The 21,019-nt window shown below is 32.2% G+C and overlaps 1 protein-coding gene across 3 annotated transcripts in view; it reads right to left on the bottom strand.

Moving 5' to 3' along the window:
- Positions 1–21,019, bottom strand: part of Rfx (regulatory transcription factor Rfx) — a 100,201-nt gene that overhangs the window by 28,173 nt on the left and 51,009 nt on the right. For all 3 annotated transcript variants that reach the window (XM_072536724.1, XM_072536726.1, XM_072536725.1), the window contains 3 exons: positions 15,705–15,867; positions 2,487–2,586; positions 1,247–1,469 (listed from right to left, as the gene is read on the bottom strand). In XM_072536724.1, the coding sequence (XP_072392825.1) occupies positions 1,247–1,469; positions 2,487–2,586; positions 15,705–15,867 (486 nt within the window). The remainder of the gene's footprint in view (positions 1–1,246; positions 1,470–2,486; positions 2,587–15,704; positions 15,868–21,019) is intronic.

The raw sequence follows: 21,019 nt of genomic DNA, 5'->3' as shown, positions 1-21,019 counted from the left end.
GATACCTGTATTATGTGCAAAGAATAGATAAACACTTAAGTTGTTCAAATATTTTTGTTTATAGCATCTTCATTTTCTTGAAATAAAATTTAAGTTTACAAAAAATACAAAAAAAAATATATATTTTTATATCCTGTTTAAAGGTTTTTAAAATTCGGGTCATCTATGACCCGATGATAGTAGTTCTGTGGATACACGATAGTAGTTCAGAGTTAAACAACAGTAAAATTACTCTATTTGAGGTAACCCATGTATGGAATAGAAATATGTTGTTCTTGTTTTACATCTTAAGGTGTCCTGCTATCAAATAAATACAATCTTTTTAATACACTTTTATGCATTTAGAAAACCAGAAGAAATAGAAGATACTTGGCAATACTTCAAAACAGCAATATGTGATGTGCAGGAAAGTTAACTGGGAACTCGAGAACAGAAAGCAATAGATAAATGTATGACTTAAGAAATATTTTTATTGATGGACGAAAGATCATTTAAAGAAGGTAATAAATAAGAAAATCAACAAGAAGTTTACAAGATTAATAAAAGAAAAGTTTTATTTAAAAATCCTTTATAAAAGGTATATAATTAAAAAGATTCTTTCGGGCTATATTACAACAAAACGTTTTCTGACTAACTAGTCCATCATCAGTACATTTTCCTGGAATAAGTTTTACACTTAAGTGAATACAAACATAAAAATAAAATTTTGATTAAGGTTAAAAAAGCAATGTGGTTAAATACTCAGCAGGTGAACATGAGTCAAGCCACGAAATATTTGAGTAAAAACCCAAAATGGCACAAAATTTGTTATTTACTACATCTTTGTTAATAAATGGGTGTGATGTTAGTTTTTAACAGATACCCTGCATGGCAACATGGGGATGAATGACTTTAAAAAGTATTTGAATCTGAATTAGGCAAGCATCTATACATGTACTTAAAGAAACAAGGATAATGCTTTAAATTAACATTTAGTATTGAAAAATTAAAGAGAAGTAACCTATTAAAGAATTACCTAGAAACCTATTAAAGAAAAAGAAAGGAAGAGTATTACTGATAATATTAATCTATAATCCATACATATAATTATTATTGGCTATCTCAAAATCTCAATTTTTCAAAATCATAAATAAATGTTTTAATAATGTAGAACATAATGCATAAAATAAATTCTAAGTAGTTATAGAAGTAACATCCCATTCAATATAATTTGTTAGTTTATTATTCAACATTTCTAGACACTTACCGCACTTGTAGTTTGCGGAGATACCCTGTTTGAAGATATGAGAGAATCGGCATCGACAGTATGCTGAACAACATACTGACCCCCGGTGGTAGTGTATCCCACTGTTCCGGTTACTGTCGTGGTGCCAGAGTTGGTGGCTGCGTAGTACTGACTCTGTCCCTGTCCAGCATTCGCTATTGGATATAGTGTTGCAGATTCTCCAACAGTATACACCGGATACGCCCTAGAAGAGAAGATTTGTAACATTATTAATTACTTATTAAATTAGTTAGTAATGGTGAGGTAAATGAAGTGAAACATCAAGTAAATAAAGCAAATGGAATCACCAATGCATGTATGCTGACTTTGTATTTAATGTTTGATACAGACAAGTGAAAATAAATATTTATCACCAAAAATGACTATTTTTGAAAATATTCTCCATTAAATCTATAAGAAGATCGGAAAAAGATCGTAAGTGGGCTAGTTCCTATATAAACATTAATCAATGCAATTATAGTTCAAACGACTACCTTTAAATCATTTAAGAAAAGAGCAGTAGCATCTAGACTGCCTGGTAGAGCGAGTTAAACACTCGATGAGTGACATATAAAAATTAATGAATAGACACTCCCATTATTCACGATTACTCTTTGCAAAAAAGCGCTTTTTGAGTAGTGGTTGTAGAAAACATATTATAATCATTTTTGTTTTATTAAGACGAACTACAAGTTACTAGACAACCAACCAACATTGTTTATTTAGATACCTGATTCCCTGAAAATATTTAGAAGATTTCTATTTTTAACAAAAAGTGTGGTTGTAGAAAAAGTATAGTGTGTAACACGTGCAGAAAGGTAATTTCTTAGTCGTTTCAATTGCAACACTCTGCAATAGATTAAATGAACTACTACTGTAGAAGTGAAGTCGTATAAAACATTTTGAACTTACAATTAAAAAAATAAGAGTCATTCATCGCGATAAAAAATATCCTATCACCCAAGTTGGACCAAAAAATACACTTTCACAAAACGTTTATTGGAATCGGTTCAGTAGTTTCGGATATTAGCGTGGACAAATACCGTGGCACTAGTTTTTTTTTATATGTAACGATAATTTAAAGATAACAATTTGCTAAAGAGTGGGAAGCAGAACAGAAGAAGAAGGTAAAAGTTATTCGTCTTAAAAATATCAATTTAGTATAAAATTGGCTAATATTCACAAATACGTTACACCATATTTTTAGTAAAAGGGTACTTACATTTGTGCCTGCCCGCCGTTCGTTTGGGTAGCGTATATTTCTGGTTCGACATACTGGATGTGGTAACCTTGATGAGAAGCCACAGTGTCACTTTCAGCAACTGTAATAAAGAAGGAAAATGTTCAAAATAAAGGAAAAATCGGGTTTAAACGCTGTATAAAAAAAGATAGTATATTTTAGTTAAGACTAAGCTTTAAACCGTTTAATAATATAAGGGTTAAATCTCAATGTATAGTAAAACATGAATATTATACAATTTCTTCATCACTTGATAAATGATACAATAAAATTACAATTTAAAAATTAGTATAAGTACTTTCTTACTTCTACCTTCATATTCCAAGATTATCATTAGTTATAATAATAAACTATTTGGAATTTAAAAAAAAGATGATACTAAAACATCATTTATATGTTACATATGTATTTTGTGATCAATCATCGATCAGTTTAAAGAAGCGATCAATCAATTAAAGCTAAAAATATTGTTTAAATGTGTGATGCAAATAAATCATACTCAATGCCATAAAATTTGAATATTATCTTTGAATATGATTTTCTGACATATGACCGCCCGACTATAGTCCAATGAAAAGTTGTAACGATCCAAAAAACCTATTAAGTTTTAATTCACGTATTCCAAATCCCATCCCATAAGAAAGAAAAGAGAAGACATAGGTTCGTAGCATTCGTACTTTTATACCAAGGAAGAGGTTGTTGCTCATAAAATTTCATTAAAATTATAAAATCAAATTTTTTTGCTTTTTTCTTGTTTATTTAAATGTTCCCCCACCCCAATCAAACACGTTAATGAAAAAGAGTTGTGCAGATTTTTATTTCGAATATTTTGGTAGGTACCAAATTTGCTCGCTAGCCAACGAGTTATAGCTCATAGTAATCTTTTTAGAGTTTCGTCGATCGCCTATATTTATCCACATCGAAAATCGTTGTTCAAAGTGTGGGATTATATATATTTGTGTATTTCGACAATGGCTTTCGATACTTTTTGATGTGAAAGTTACAAAAATATTTTTTAATTAGTATTAGTATTCCGAAAATAGATTACAAAACAGAGCGGAAATAACTAAATAAATTGCAAACAATCTCCGATTGGAATATTTTATGAAATATTTTATTTTTGATTACAACACTAATAAAAATAAAACTTATAAATTGAAACAAATTGAACTTTAATTGTTAAAAAATAAAAAACAATTAATGTAAATATTTCAACAGGGTAGGGCCGGTAGTATTTAAAAGGACCGAAGGTTGATGCTCTCAAAAATTACTTTATATCTCGTTGACAAACAACCAGGGCCCTGATTCTAATTGAGATTTCGACTCAAAACATGTCGAAATTAATATGGCGACGTCGAAATGCGACTTTGCGAACCTTGTGGATTTCAGCTGAACTAACCAAACGACGTCACTAATTTTCGACTTATCGAAATTAATTTCAACTTCAAGAAAGTGGTTGAAATTTCATTTCGTCGGCGGAGTCGAAATTAATCTGACATGACTGACTGGACTGGGAGAAGTGAACTTAGGTTCAGTTTAGGTAGGCGGTGTTTTGATCCTTGCAAGGAAAATTGAGGCAAAAAGTATTAATATGGCTGTGTTTTACGGACATTTGCTAGTTTTGGAGGAATTAGAGAGGTTAGATATCCGACGCTCATAACGGAGGATAAGAAGAATGTTACGGGATACTCAAAATTCTTTTTCACTAAGTGATGCTCAATTTAGGCAGCAATTCCGGCTTAATAAACAAGCTGCAAATTATTTAATAAGGGTATTAGAACCATATTTGGAAGAAGGTGTTTATGCCTCTAGGATACCCAAAATGTTTAGGGTTAGTATTACTAAGCTGCAGTAAATTTAAAAATATATTAGATTATAACCACTAAGTCAAATCTTAGTGGTTATAACTTAAGGATCTCCCACATCGCCTTTTTTTTTTCTTGCCATCATTTCTTTCAATTCAAAATATAATTGAGAATGGCCCATATTTATGATTTAACAACTCAAACAAGAAAAAAAAGACGTTAACGTAACGTAAACAAAACAAACATCCAACAAGCGTAGTGCAGCCAATAAACAACAGGGCCAACCCAAATTTTCAGCAGTGTCAAAATGATAAAGTAAATATCCCCAGTTTTAACTACAATCGAAATGAATGAGAATCGCTAGCGATTGCGACTGTCATGGCGTAGTCGCTTTTAAATTTCGACATCGAAATGAAATAGAATCAGGGCCCAGATGTAGAAAAAAGGTATCTTTGTCCTCTTCGACAAAAATATTGATAAAGGCAGTTGGCCTCGACAATGACAAAAAGGGGTGGTCTGTGAAACCCTATAATATGTCGAATTTATTAACGATAAATTGACAAAGAATAATTATTTAGCTTACCGCATTTTATGCAGGTTTCAACGTCAAACAAGAGATATTTATGTCAAAATGCATATTGCTCGAGATTAAAAAAGGATTGAACCAAGAAAAGTTGTATTATTTATTTTTACAAGTTCGGACCAAAACTAATTAAAAATGGGGTAGTTTTCGTTCACATGGGAATATTTTACCACTTTAATTTAACCATAGCCAACAAAAAATAAAATTTTGATTCTGTAAAATCGCTCTTAAGTGGACTAAATTAAGAGAGAACCGCGCAAGTATGCATTGGAAATTTGATACTCTAACCCTAAACATCATTTATTACGAAAAGAAACATTTAAGTACATAGACTTGACGTATTCGAAGCGATAAAAATAATAATTTCTAGACAGAGTTAATTGAAAATAGTCTCCTCAAAAGTTTTAAATTCAAGAGAAATTAACATGCCACAGTTGTAATTAAAAAAAAAAACAAAATACAGACAAGTGCAATATATAAGACAACGAAATATATATACAGTCGACTCGCGTTAATTCAAACCTGCGATAATTCGACCTCTCTATAATTCAAAATTATCCCTACAAAATCTCTATATTTCGAAGTAAATCAATACATTTTTATGCACTTGGTAATTCGGACGAAAAAAATCATTGCTATATAACAAAACGACGCGTTAATTCGAACTCATCGGCGTCCAACACTCGACACTTTAAAGTTGCAGAGAGATTCTATGTATCAACGCGCATTTGTTTTTGTTATTTTGACTACAAATTTGACACACAATTCTCACGAATTGGTTTGTTTAGTTATTAGTTACTGTTACTCTTTCGTTGGTATACAGATTAAAATTTTGTTAGTCATGAGCCTTAGAAAGTACAAATGTTTGACGATTGCTGATAAAAAAATTAATGCTGCTCAAACTGCTGGAGTACGGAAAAGAACAACTAAAGGTGAATTTCCTCATCTGGAAGAAAGTCTGGTCATTTGGCTAAGACAGTGTAGAGGACAAAAAGTGTCTATTAGCGGAAACTTGTTGAAGGAAACAACAAAAGAGTTCGAGTCTACTCTAAGCATGAAAAACTTTGCGGCAAGTGAAGGGTGGCTTACAAATTTCAAAAAAAAAATGGAGTTGTGTTTAAAAAAGTTTGTGGGGAAAGTGGAAGTGTTGATGATGCAGTTTGCTTAGATTGGCACGGTAAATTGAAGACCTTGATTGAAAACTATGATGCCCGAGACATTTTTAATACTGAAGAAACTGGCATATTTTTCAAATATTTACCGGACAAGAAGCTTACTTTTAAAGATGAAAAATGTCGGTAAGATAGTTTCGAAACAAATTCAGATTTCTGCTTTAATCTGAACCTTCTATAAATGCAAGGTATAACAGACGTTGATAAAGATGTTAATAGAGACATGGGGAATCTAAAATTTGCATTCCACGACATGTCTATCAACTAAGCAGAAATCCATAACGAATTTGTTTCTTGTACTCATACAGAGTAGATCCGAAAGAAATGAAAAAGACAGCAAAGATTTGATTTCACGTTCAAAGCGTCTATATATCTGTTGATACGTATTTCGACTTAATAAGTCTTATCAGAACAGTTATTCATAGCCGTTCTCATCTTTATCAACGTTATCATTTTATTGTTGCTTCCTAAAAGACAGAGAAGATTATTTTTCACGTTAAGAACGGCTATGAATAACTGTTCTGATGAGACTTATTAAGTCGAAATACGTATCAACAGATACATAGACGCTTTGAACGTGAAATCAAATCTTTGCTGTCTTTTTCATGAAAAATGTCGTTGGGGAAAACATAGTAGAGGTTGACAGTTTTACTTGCAGTAAATATGGACGGATCAGAAAAACTTAATCCCTTAGTGATAGGAAAAGCAATGAAACCGCGATGTTTTAAAGGTTTGAAATCATTTCCTACGGATAATCATGCTTACAAAAAAGCTTGGACGACGACAGAACTTTTTAACAATTGGCTTTTAACAGTTAATGGAGACATGAAATGGCAAAAGCGGAAAATTTTACTATTTTTAGACAATTGCACTGTTCACAACAGTCCTCCTACATTGTCCAACGTGGAACTATACTTCTTTCCGCCAAATACAACTTCCAAATTGCAACCATTGGACCAAGGGATCATCCATAATTTTAAGACGTTCTATCGCAAAGAAATTGTTAAGCTCGTTTTAGAATCTCTCGACAAGCAGCTAACTGCAAATATCACGGTTCTGACAGCTGTTTGACTGATTGACAAGGCATGAAGAGGTGTAACACCCCTAAGAATTCTCAACTGCTTAAAAAAATCCGGTTTCTTAAAAGAAAATCAAGAAAATCTTCAATACTTATGGATGATGAAAAACCAGCAATAGAACCATTAGTTGACATCAGCGGTGTGAGTCTTTCTGACTTTGTTCAAGTGGATTAAGATTTTGCTGTCTCAGGTTCACTAACCGATGGCGAAATTTTATCTGCGACAGATACGAATGAAAAAAGTAACGATGAAGATGAGTAAGATAGACCAGAACCTTTGGCGGAGGTGGCAGTTAAGGAAGCAAGATCCTCATTCGATACCTTAGAAACCTTCTGTCTACAAAACGAAAGTGATGAAAAAGCATTTCAGGCACTTTTTCTCTTAAAAAAAATTATTGAGCAGTCTGAGCAGCAGCAATGTGCTTTGAAGCAAACCAGTATACAGTAAAGTTCTTTCGAAAGATTGATTAATTCAGATTATGAATACATACATGTATGTACACGAATGTATCTCTAAACTTTTGACATCGTTATAGAATAGCAGTTAATAAATAATAATTGATCAACACACAATAATTCGTAATATTTTAAGAGTCCCTCGAGTTTCGAATTAACGAGAGTCGGCTGTATATATATATATATATATATATATATATATATATATATATATATATATATATATATATATATATTCAAAACAAAATAATGTCAAAATTAAAATGTTTAAAAAGTTTTTCTTACTTTTCATCGATCGACACCGTTGCTGACCACTGTTCCACCTACCACCAAACATCCCGATCATGACTTGTCGCGGATAACTGTCCGACTAAACTTTCAACCATCAAACACGAAAAAACACCGCATTGAAAATGAAACTGTTCGCATGGCCCTAAAGAATAACGGGGATCAAGTGTAGTGTTAATAATTTGATCACAATAAACACAAATGCATCTTCCCCTACCTGTTACGCACACGTCGGAAATATACAACACACGATACAATCCTAGATTTAATATCACAAAGAGTTACGCGAAAAAGGAGATTAGTGAGTTCGAGAGGTGGAAAAACTGACTTAAATCCAAGGGCGGAGATCGAAAATTGCAAATACCTAAAAGTTTGTAGGGACAAAAACTCTGCACTATGTACAAAAATTAAAATATTGCAGTGACAAAGACAAGTTCAACAAGAGAAAATAAATAAAAAACTATTTAAAAGAAAAAGTTTTACAGAAGTATAAAATAATAGCATAGTATTCCTTTTTTTCATCTTACTTTCTTTGTTAATACTAGGATATCAAAATTTTACTTTTTAATATTTCAGATGATACTCGAGTGATGTGCATATAAACTTCCGTTTAATACATACTTTTTTGTATTTTAGCCTTGTTTTAGAATCTTTAGCCACGTAATTACATAGGAATATTAGTATTCATTCATTCAGGATTGTACAGGGAAGACACTTTTCCCGTTTATGGGTTCATCAGAGCGACTTTATAACACACAAGACATAAACCAAGGTTAGATAGGTGGACAACAACTCATACAAAGGAAATATCTATTCAAACGATCAATTTTTCAATCTTTCATCTTCACTTAATATTACATTTAAGTTTAATGTCGTCTTTAAACTATACTTTGAGACTTCTATTGAGACGTAAATGACAGTTAAATTATAATGTGATTTAAATCAGCTATGCTAGTTCCACACTCCCATCTGTCTGTTGAGAGAACTCCGATTTTATGTAAATGCTTCGGAAAACATCCATAATTTACTTTTAATATTAGAATGGTCGACACTGTATTTCTACTTAGTACAACAACTTTGTAAAATTGGTTCGCAGCTGCTGTTGATTATAATTTAAACAAATTAGTGCCTGTGTTTTCACGGAACGTCTATCCCATTTAAATTTAATACGCAGTTTCACATATGCAAAGAGATCACATGTGTTAAATTCTTCAATCAATATATGTGAGTGCTTTAGTGGATTTTTAGCTATTGAATCCGCAATACTATTATCCAATATACACTAAAGTGTTATGAATGGTCTCTATTACTATATGGCTGTGAGACCTGGACATTAAAACAGTATGACGTCAACAAATTTAATTCATTTGAAATGTGGATGTACCGCCGAATGCTAAGAATAAGCTGGACCAGCAGAACTACGAATGAAGAAGTACTGAGAGCAATGAACACACGCCCTTATCTGGTCAATAATATCAAAATTAGAAGGACGCCATATCTAGGACACACAATGCGCCATAGGGAATTTGAGCAGCTCCAGGTAATATTAGAAGGGAACATTGAAGGTAAAAGAGGCATAGAACGAAAGAAAAAATCTTGGCTACGAAACATCAGAGATTGAACCCACACAAAAGGAACTAAATTAATTCATCAAGCCCAGAACAGAGAGAAATTTGCCATATTGATCGCCAACCTCAACAGAGAGGGCACTTAGGAGGAGGAATATACACTGAATGCCCCTTAACCCGTACGAATTTAACATTATATGATAAGGCTGATAATTTTAATAACTGTTGAAAAATTTTTAATATGATCATATTGCTGTTAATTGTGACTTTAAAGTTTTGTAATGCATTTAATACTGATAATTAGACTTAGGCAAATATGCAAATTGCATATTTTGCATATAATGCATAAAAAATGCAAAAATGTAAAATTTTGCATATTTTTATGAAAGTTAGCATAAAGTGCATATAATTGGAAAATTTGGTGTTAACTATATATTTTTATATTCAAACTTACAGATAGCATGAAAATGCCAATATTTAATTTTGTTTTATAATCACCTGGTATTAAAATTCTTGGTATAGTAACTAATAAAAGACAGCGACTTATAGTTTTGTCACGTTTTGTCCTGGAATTAAGGGTGTGTGTTTGCCAGTTTGTGTCTCTAGCTAAAAATTTTGATTTTGACGGTCAGTTTCACTTGGTTTCACTTTTGTTGTAAACTTGGAGGCATAAACAACGTGTATTTCTAATTGTAAATAATTATTGTGCTTTGAAAATGCTAAAAATAACCAATGTTTCAACTTCGATAAAACCTAACAAAGAGCTATCTATGGATATGGATAAAGTTTATTGCTCACGTTGTGACAAAATTGTAAGTACATACCTATTTTGTTTTATTTTATTTTAGAAATTTACACGGTGGTACAAACAAAGATTTTAAAATTGGAGATTATGTTTAAGAAAAGTATCGACACAAGGCTAGTTCTCAATAAATCGATGTATTTTTTCTTTTTTCAAGCATTTTTAAACTCCTTGCGATAAAAAATAGGATACCTATTTAAAATTCAAATCATTCATACTGAAAGGTCGCTAACATTTTTTTTCTAACAATAGCATAGTTTGCTTTAATTTTGCTAAAAACAAAAACATATCATACATTGGACTTAATTAATTAAGTGCTTTTAATTTATGCTCACACCATTTTTTGTTTAAATGTAAACAGAAAACACCAAGAGCCTCTTGTAAATATTTGGGGGTTCTTCCTTCTTGCACAGTCATTTCTGGACATTTTTAAGATTACTACACCGATTTTTATTTGATTTGATTTAAATATTTTAATTGTTATGAAAAAACGATTCATTTTTAGTTTATTTCTACAATTTTAGATTTTAAAAATGAGTACAACTATTGAATATTTATATTCTTTTTTAGATTTCATCTGAAAAAAAAATTCAAATAGATCAGCATGTCAGAACCGCGAAACATTTAGCTAAATAAGTAAAAACCACATCCGGTGAAAAATATCAACCTTCAGTGTCCAAGTGCTTTCAGTCAAGTTCCAAAAAACAACCCCAACAAGAAATTTTTAACGAAGACTTGTGCCATGCATTAGTATCTTATAATATACCGCTTTCAAAATTATCTAATGAAAACTTTAGTTCTTTTTTAAAAAAATATTACAAACAAAACATTCCCAGTGAACGAACTCTAAAGAGAACTAATGTTAATTTGTTATACTTCTCAGTTATCCACAACATAAAAGCCGAAATAGGTAATAATTACTTTTACATATGTGTGGACGAGACCACTGACTCATCAGGAAGATACATTGTGCACTTATTGATTGGTGTACTTAGCGATGAAACCTTTCCAAAATCGTTTTTAATTTCCTCTAAACAAGTGGAAAAAACCAACGCTCTAACAATATCACGGTTTCTACAAGAAGCATTAGCAAACTTTTTTCTTCCTGCTGCTGTGCCTAATGATTAATTATTGCTTATTTTATCTGATGCCGCACCATATATGGTGAAAGCAGGACAAAATTTAAAAATATTTTATCCAAACTTAATATATTATGTCACCTGTTTAGCGCATGGAATAAAAAGAGTTGCGGAGGAAGTAAGAAAATAATTTCCACTGGTTAACAGTTTAATATCGAGCGTCAAAAAGGTATTAAGAATACAAGGCTACAGAGATATGCTTCCTGCTGTTCCACTGCCACTGCAACCCATTTTAACACGTTGGGGAACATGGTTGGAAGCAGCTAATTTCTATGCTGATCATTTTGTTAATTAAAAAAAAATAATTAACCTTTTAACGGATGATAGTTGCCAATCTTTATTGGAAGCTAAGCAAGCCTTCCAAAATAACATTCTCCAACAGCAGCTGTCATTCATAAAATCAAATTATGGTTTTGTCCACAAAAATATAAGTCTAGACTAGAAAAGAAGTTTTTTTATTTACAAATATACTAAGCCATAAGTTTTTAATAGAAAATTTTGAACATCATTTTTGATAATCTATTGTTACCACAATTCAAAATAATATTTATATGTTAAAATAATTGTATATGTTATGTATTTATAATATTGTAAGTATTTTTGTAAATAAAAAAATATTGTAAATATTTTTTATTTCATGCATATTTTCTAGATAAATATACATATTTTGCATAAAATACTGCATATTTTTGCATAAAATACTGCATATTTTTGCATAAAATACTGCATATTTATGCGCATACTTTATACTTTTTTATTTGCATATTTGTCTAAACCTACTGATAATGAATCAGTGCACACCACCTGGTTTTCACAACACCATTCAAGGGCTTTATATATAGCACATGCTTGGAAAAGATATTGGATTGATTATTTACAGTAAATGCTTTTTTAATCTTTATTTTTGGTACAAAGTAAGTTGCACATGTTACTAATTTTGACCCATCTTTATAGATTTCAATGTAATCTGAATAATTACTTAGGATCTTGAGAGTATTATGACAAAATTCAGTTTGCTATGTAGGAATAATAATGTTTATAGATAAAAAAACTTGTCAGAAATAGGATTATGAGCCCCCTCCCATATCAGTGGCCCACCTATGGAATTTTCAGTTTATGGAATTTTTATATTAAGTAATATGGCATTTTTATTAATATTTATTAAAAACATTACCCTTATGGTTTTTTATTTATTTTTAACAATAAAAAAAAATTTCACTAAACCTTGGATATGCATTCACTTATGTCAAGATAAGTTGATTTTTTCATAATTACGTTAAATCCAGAGGTAGCTATGGAAAAATGACATCAAAACAATAATATTGTCAGTTAATGTCAAATGTATTTTGTAGTACTGTAAAGCTTTTTGCCGTTTGTGGATTGTACAATGGGTCGAGGTAAAGTTACCGATGAGAAAATTTGTTCAATCATTATTAGATTTTTTAATTCTGGAAAATCCAATTCGAAAATCGCGAATATGTTGCAATTGTCACGCTATAGTGTATGAAATATAGTCAGAAGATACAAAACTACAGGTTCGGTCGTCACAAAACCTAGAAATGTACGAAAAAGTAAAATAACCGAAGCAGATCGAAGGGCATTAAGACGCATTATAGTATAGTGAAAAATCGACGAGCAAATTATACGGAGTTAAGCGTTTTATGGAGTGATGTTATTGGAAGACACGTTTCTAGATCAACATGGAACCGTTGTGGACCGAGAGGTCCACAAATGAGGATTTGGTACTTACAAAGTAAGTTTTATTTTTGAAAAAATTAGTACGAATTGTTTTTAATAAATTCCATTTTATTTTAGGCTAAGGAAAAGCCACTTTTAACATTACAACAAAAGAAACATAGAGAAACAAAGATTGGACTCAGTCTCAACGGGATTCAATACAATGGAGTGATGAGTCCAGATTTGAAGTGTGTTGGAGACAGTAGGAGTCGCGTCATTCGCAGGGAAAATGAAGCTTTCCATCCCGACTGTCTGAAGAGAAAAGTCAAATTTCCTGCATCTGTCACGATCTGGGGCAACATGTCGTCTAAAGGTGTGGGAAAGTTACAGTCCATCTAATTTACTTACCGTTGCACGTCATTATCATTGACAGAAATCGAAGTTGACATAGTTGCAAAGTATAAAAAAATCTTGAATCCATTTTAAATCAAATAGGTCACATAATTATTGCAAAAGTGGATTATACAACAAAATAAATTAATATTTAATGTAAATAAATAGAAACAAAACAAGAGTTAAAAAATAATCTTGTTAAAAACAATTTGAGCTGCTTGTATGCGTCGTATAAAGATATAAAATGGAATACTTAAACAAAAACAACACTTTTTTCATTACTTATTAACATTAGTCAACACCGCAACTGTCAAATAAATGTTACCAATTTATGCCAAAATATCACCTTCGTTCGATTACAGTTACAGTGTGTTCCGAACAAATGTTCTTCATAAAAACGCTTTATAATGCATTTACACAAATTAAATGAAACATATTATTGTGTATTTCTTTAAGTTAACATTAATAGAAATCTTTAAATATTACTTCTACGCATATATAATAAAATATGTCTAGTGGCTGTAATGACAGTGTACTCGCCACAGTGATTCTAAAAAAGAACACACCTACCGCCTAAATATTTCGTGTTGGTATCATGTGACCTCACGGGATGACGTGCAACGCTAAGTAAATTAGATGAAGTGTACATTTTATCGATGGGATTGTAAACACGGACAAATATTTAAATATTTTAGAAGAATCTCTTTTACCGATTATGGAACACCGTTTAACATCAGCCGAAGATTTTGTCTTCCAAAAGGACGACGCAGGTTGTCGTAAAAATGGGTGCGTTGAAAAGGCTTCAAGATGGTGCTAAACGCATGAGAATACAACCTTTAAACAATCATATCTCATTAATTTTTACTCTATAGAAATAAAAAACAAATCAAAATTGCGCGACGATTATTTATTGAATTTATTGAAAAGATATGGAATTAATTTAGGACATTTTTAGGATTGTTGTGAAAATTGTAGGTTAGTCAAATAAAGCTAATAACAATAATCTGTATAAAAAATGTTGCCAATCTAAATTAATAGTAAAGCACTAAAAGAAAAGAAAACTTTATCAGTGATTATTAAATGAATGCAACTCTTAAAAATCTTTCTTGTTGTATTATGTTTTAATTGATATAAATGTTACGCTACTGATATTTACCGGGATATTTTCCGAATATGTCCTACAGCATAATAAGAAACGTTAAAAACGTGATTCACCTATAATCCGATCTGCACAGGTGACGTGTGCCTGTCGCGTGTCCAATCAGGTGAAAGTATAATATGTTGTGCGTATCATCCCAGCCGTATCAACTATCAAATAAGGGGGTTGTTGATGCTCAAGTGTAGGGATAGTGCATCAGATACGCTAGAATTAAGCTATCTAATGAAAATCTTCTAATTAATATAATGGTTGAAGGTACTGGTATCAGGTGGCCCTATTGTTGGGATTAACAATGCTTATTCCGAAAACAATATTGTACTAAAAGCCATCTTATACTAAACAGTTATGCACAGATATTATAAGGTAGCTTAAATATTAAGGTATATGTTTTATATAGGTACATTTAATTAAAAAGGTATATGCATCAAAGCAGATTAATATGTACGCACTAATTATTAGCCTATTTAGGCCGAAAGAACCAAAAGTCCAAGAATAATGGAAAGAGGATAAAAGCTATATTTATTTTTAATCAAATAAAAGGCAGATATCGAGCACAGTTGTTTTTATTAAATCTTAAAACAGAAAAAAAACAGTAAATTAATTTGAAAAGACAAAGGGAATCCCGGCTGAGACTTGGGAAACATATTTCAGAGAACTTTATAAAAGTCAAGAAACCAGCGACGAACCAGAATACAAAACGAAAGAGAGATGGTATATATGGAACGGAAGCAGTTGTACTAGCCAAACTTTTGATTAGTGTAAACACAAAAGGTTGGTGTATATATTGAGAAGCTCGGCAGCAGTAGGGCATAAAAATAATAACTAATGTGTACTGAAGATAGAAAGCAATAAGACCAGTACACCTAATTAGTAGAGTGCTACCATCAAAATTGTATGAAAGATATTATTGTTAATAAACTACGTTAAGTATCCAGATGATTCCCTATTAATACAAATAATCTGTTGTAGTTAACAAGATATACCCGGTGGCCAATGTTTTTGGGACACCCTGTTTATTTCCAAAAAATGAAATCCAATAGGAACTAAGTTTTCTTGGTAGATAAAATTGATCGAAATTACCTGTAACGGTGATATAGTGAGGAGACGCAGTCGCTAATGGATCAGGCTCGTGGTTCTCGTTTTGTTGCTCGTTGGTAGCAGTACTTTCGTTGCTGGAATCCGCCGCCTGTTCCAAAGCAGAGACGTCTATCACTGGAACGCCATTAACAATTGTACCCGTCGTCTGAAACATTCAAAAATATGTTATCACAATCACTTTTTGTAACATTTAAAAAGTTAACCTAATTGTTCAGGGTTGACGATAATAAAATATTAAAAGTTATATTTATTAACAAATACAATGTGTTGTTCGCACAACTTAGCCAATGTTCCTTAAGTACTGTGTAAAAAAAACCAAAAAATCTGAGCATTTGACACTATTTTTGTTGTATTTGAGTTTATCTGTAGTAGACCCACCTTCCGTGTAGCGCTTTTTAGCTGTTATAATATTTAGTGTTATGTGCAACTGAGATTTGGACTTTAGCCCAAGCAGAAGAGAAAAAAATGAACGTATGGAAAAGAATAATTTTAAGAAAAGTATTCTTATTTGACTTTGACTTAAGAGTCAAAGAATGAGACTAAAAGTTTGTTAGGTCATTAGGAAAGAATGAATGGCGAAAGGGTATCAAAGAAATTGAGACAGAGTTGGCAAATAAAAAGAATAGGACGACCTAGAAAAAGATGGCTCGATGAGGTTGATAAGAAAAAACTGGAGAGCGAAGACCAAAGACCGAAGAGAATTGACAAGTTATTGGCTTGGATCCTTGGTCCTTTAGGAGGACTTTAAAAGTCAATCCAGGAAAAACAATTTTATTAAAAGAAACAATATCAAATTCATTTTTTTCATGTAGGTAAAATATCTAGAAGTGTCTTTGATTAAAAACAGTCATATTTAAAAAATCTTATACCTAGTATTAATGGTCAGTTGGAAATATCGCAAGATGTTTTGAAGACTTGCAGCTTGGAAGTCAAAATGATCTTCTGGTCATACCAAACGAGTATCAAATCAGTGGTAACTTACGAATCAAAATGGTGGTCAAAACAACGTTACTTCCTAAGTTTCAGAAAATGCGATGGCTGAGCTGTCTGGTAATTACAGAGGTAATGCCCTTATCAGTTCTAGAGGAAGTAATGAGATTCCCTCCTTTGCAATATTGCGTGATGAGGGAGGCAGCAACTAGTGTCTTAATATTGCACCATATACAAAAAATGATACCAAATGACTTGATTGGTCACTTACAAATTATGTAGAAATTTCCATTGGAAATCTTGAACCAATGAACTAATACTGAGGCAGTTAAGTTCGACTTTACTTGCCGTTTAAAAACGGTATACAAAATCATAGAATGTCTGTTCAAATAGAACCAGAACTGAAGAGGAGTTCAGTTGTATGTTATGTTAATGGATCCAGGAATGATAGAGCTGGACTAGGAATAAAAAAAAGCGAATTTCAGACTCTAAAAATCCTGTGAAAGCACTTTAACTATTAAATATTTCTTGGAAGCGCTCCAATTATCTCTCAGATGGAAGTACATGGCAAAGACGTCAGTACCCAGAAGAGTCTTAGAGAGCGAAAATAGTCAGTCAAATGTTGTGTTTAATAAGCGATCAGATCAGTACTCATGTAAATGTTCTTAACCATGTACGAAGGGATGCTTATAGCAGATGCAGACTTTCTTTTCGGATATCGGTTTTTTTCAAAAGCATGGAAATCCATGGTACATTTCGATACATTTGGTACTAAAATCGTAATCGGTTCAAATCGCTGTTTCGTCGTACGTCAAGTCGTACTACGCAACTAATATGCATAAACTGACAATTATGTTTACACAACAATTTTGCCGAATAATAAAACCTCTAATAGAACCTCTAATAAAAATCATACGAACAAGCTGAATTTTGTTGAGAATGTCAATGCCACTCCTACTCCCGGGCTTCTCCCTAAAACTCCGCTCGTAGGAGGGAAAACGGAAAACAACGATTAACTAAGAATCTGTACTCTGCAGAAAAAATGTTTTAAACAGAAAATGTACCTGAGATAACTTTGGACAAAACTGTTTATTAGCACTTCTGTAAAATGAACCGTTCTCTCAGAAACAACGCTTGAAGCGACCGACCATTTTAAATGTCAGTTACGCGCGTGGAATCAATTCGTTAAATAAAATTGGAATTGGTATCACTCTACAGTAAAAATTCAATATCTTTTGATCAGAGTGTCCTATCGACAAAAATCAAAATGCGTTTTAAAGGTGAAGAGTGCAGCTTTCGTAAGTAATTTTTTCGTTTTGCCGCAAATGAAGTCAGTTTCTATAAAGCTGTTAAATAAATAAACGTTGCGCGATTTTTACCAATTTTTACAATTCTCATGAGATAAATAAAATTTATCACTTCCATTGACGGGTCACTATGGAATTTTCATTGTTGAGTATGATCTTCAAAACCTACATCATAAAATTTCAATTTTCTGTATTGACAAAAAAAATGAGGCATTTGAAATATTTCTAAAAAACGTTGAATTTCAATTTTCACATTACAAACGATGTAAAATGTTTAAAACTTCTTTTCGATTGCCCGAGTACGTTTTTCAAAATTACACAACTTCAGCTACAAATTCCACCCAATGGAAGTATTTCCCGTGACGTGAGATCGTTTATAATGTGAAGAAAATTAATATTAAAAATTAGGCTCCGTTTTCCCCCCTACAAGGGGGGTTTTAGGAGGAAGCTTGGACAACATTTTTTGTATCTTTTTTGGGTACCAAAATTGACATTCTCAGCAAAATTCAGCTTGTTTTTTTAAATACTGCTAAAATACTTAGTACTCTGACAAGTATTCACAAATATTCTAGCATGTTTGTTTTATCTTTATCACCATATGTACTTGATTTTAGATAAAAAACAACGAAGATATATTATGATAATGAAAATGTAGCTTCAAAATAATATTACGCTTCATTTTAAATTGCATACTTGGATGAAACTTGGCCTGGAATCTTCCAATTTTGATTTAAATATACATGGCGCATACCAGCATCAGTGACGATTGATGGTCATCGCGGCATCAACCGTCGCCGTCGGTCAGTTTGTCAGTTACAACTGTACTGCAATTGTAAGCACATGTAATAGCTTTTCGCAACTGTGAGGTGGTTTATATTACATAAATAAGAACTAAAAATATTTGTTTGTTAAACATAAGGGAATATTCAAAGTGATCTAAGGTGAACTGTTAATTTTTTTTGTTTCAAAATTATCTGTCTAGCCTGAAATTCGTTTTTTTTATCACAGTTAATATTGATGAAATTACGGATGACGAAGACCTAGATGATAACCTCATTCAAGAAGATAATATTGATGCAGAAATTGCTAAAACATATGAAATTTACGTTCCGACAGCAAGTGATTCTGAAGAAGATGATATGCCACTCAGTAAAATTCGCAATAAAATGCGAAAACCTAATCAAAATAAACCGAAAATTTTACCAAAATGGGAAACAAACACCACTCCGGCATTCTCGACTCATTCTGAAAGTACTAACAATCGTTTATTAGAGAACATCAAAGCCAGCCATGGAGGAAAGTCGCTCATCAAAATATTTTCATTATTTTTCGATGATGAAGTCACAAGCCAGATTATACATTTTTCAAATACTTATGCAGCACAAAACAATCATCACAAATTCGATATGAATGAAGCTGAACTGAAACGCTGCATATTATCGGGTTATCATCCTTTGCCACAATGTGACATGTATTGGTCGAAAGATGAAGATAAGGAAGTAGCCATTGTGAGGGAAACCATGTCTAGAAATAAATTTCGAACAATGAAACAAACTATTCATTTGTCTGATAATACTCAATTAGACAAAGATAATAAATTTGCTAAACTTACTCCTATCTTTCATATAATGAATATAAAATTTTTACAATTTGGTATATTCGAACATAACCTTTCAATAGACGAAGAAATGGTACCATATTTGGACGTCATTCATGCAAGATGTTCATTCAGGGAAAGCCTATAAGATTTGAATTTAAATTATGATGTCTTTGTTCACATACAGGTTATTTATACAAATTCATGTCATATGGAGGAAAACAACATAATAATTTTGATTCGGGTAATAGTTTGGGAACGAAGGTAGTTTTAGAGTTACTTTCTGTAGTTTACAAACCCCAAGAGCATCGAGTCTATCGACAAGAATAGCAAAAAGTTCAAAAAGACGACACGGGAAACATTCGAGTCTGCATTTGATACTGTGTCTAAAGTTTTACTCGTGAGATGGAATGATAATTCTGCTGTTACGGTAATAACAAATACCTGCACATTACTACCTCTTGTTAAAACAGAACGATACAGTCGGAAAGAATACAAAAATAGTCGTAAATATCTGGAAGATTTACAATATTGCAAATGATAGTAAACTCTACTTTCTGATGAAAGCTTTAAAGAAATGGAAAAAGAATTAGAAAAGATCAAATGGGACATCGTCGGAGTTAGTGAATTGAGAAGGCGAGGTGAAGGCCTCGAGACCCTAAAATCCGGTCACTTGTTTTACTATCACGGAGAACAACATAAGTCAGTAGGAGGCGTCGGATTCTTCATAAACAAACAGCTAGCAGGAAATCTAAAAACTGTCCAATCAGTATCCACTAGAGTTACATATGCCACGTTCAAAATAAATACTAGATATAATCTAAAAGTTATCCAAGTCTATGCTCCAACAACAGAATATACAGACGAGGAGATCGAAGTCTTTTATGATGATTTAAGCACAGCCATCACAAACAACCGTACACATTTCACAGTTATATGTGGAGACTTTAACGCCAAAATAGGAACAAAACTGGATCCAGCAGAAACTTCTCTTGGAAATTTTGGAAGTCAGGGACGGAACGACCGTGGCGACACTCTTTTAAACTTCTTACTAGAGAAAAACCTATTCCTAATGAACAGTTACTACTACAAGAAACCTCACCGCAGATGGACGTGGAAAAGCCCAGATGGGAAGACGACAAACGAGATGGATTACTTTATCACTGATAAAAGATACATATTTACAGATGTGACAGTGCTAAATAAATTTGCGAAATCAAGCGACCATCGTATGGTGAGAGCCACTATTGTGTTAAATACCAACTATGAACGACACAATATGATAAAAAAGAAGCAAATAAACATATGGACACATCCAAACAACGAACAAAATTTTGAAGATCATATCGGTAAATTACTTCAAGAAAATCATCAACAAATGATATTAACATCCTAAATGACATAATAGTAGAAGTAATAACAGAAGCTCAAAAGAAATGCTGCCCAAAAAGCGTGAAGGAAGA

Source organism: Diabrotica undecimpunctata, chromosome 7 (assembly GCF_040954645.1).
Source record: "Diabrotica undecimpunctata isolate CICGRU chromosome 7, icDiaUnde3, whole genome shotgun sequence".
Taxonomy (NCBI): domain Eukaryota; kingdom Metazoa; phylum Arthropoda; class Insecta; order Coleoptera; family Chrysomelidae; genus Diabrotica; species Diabrotica undecimpunctata.
Note: the sequence above shows the minus strand (reverse complement) of the source record. Positions and strands in the feature narration are given on the sequence as shown.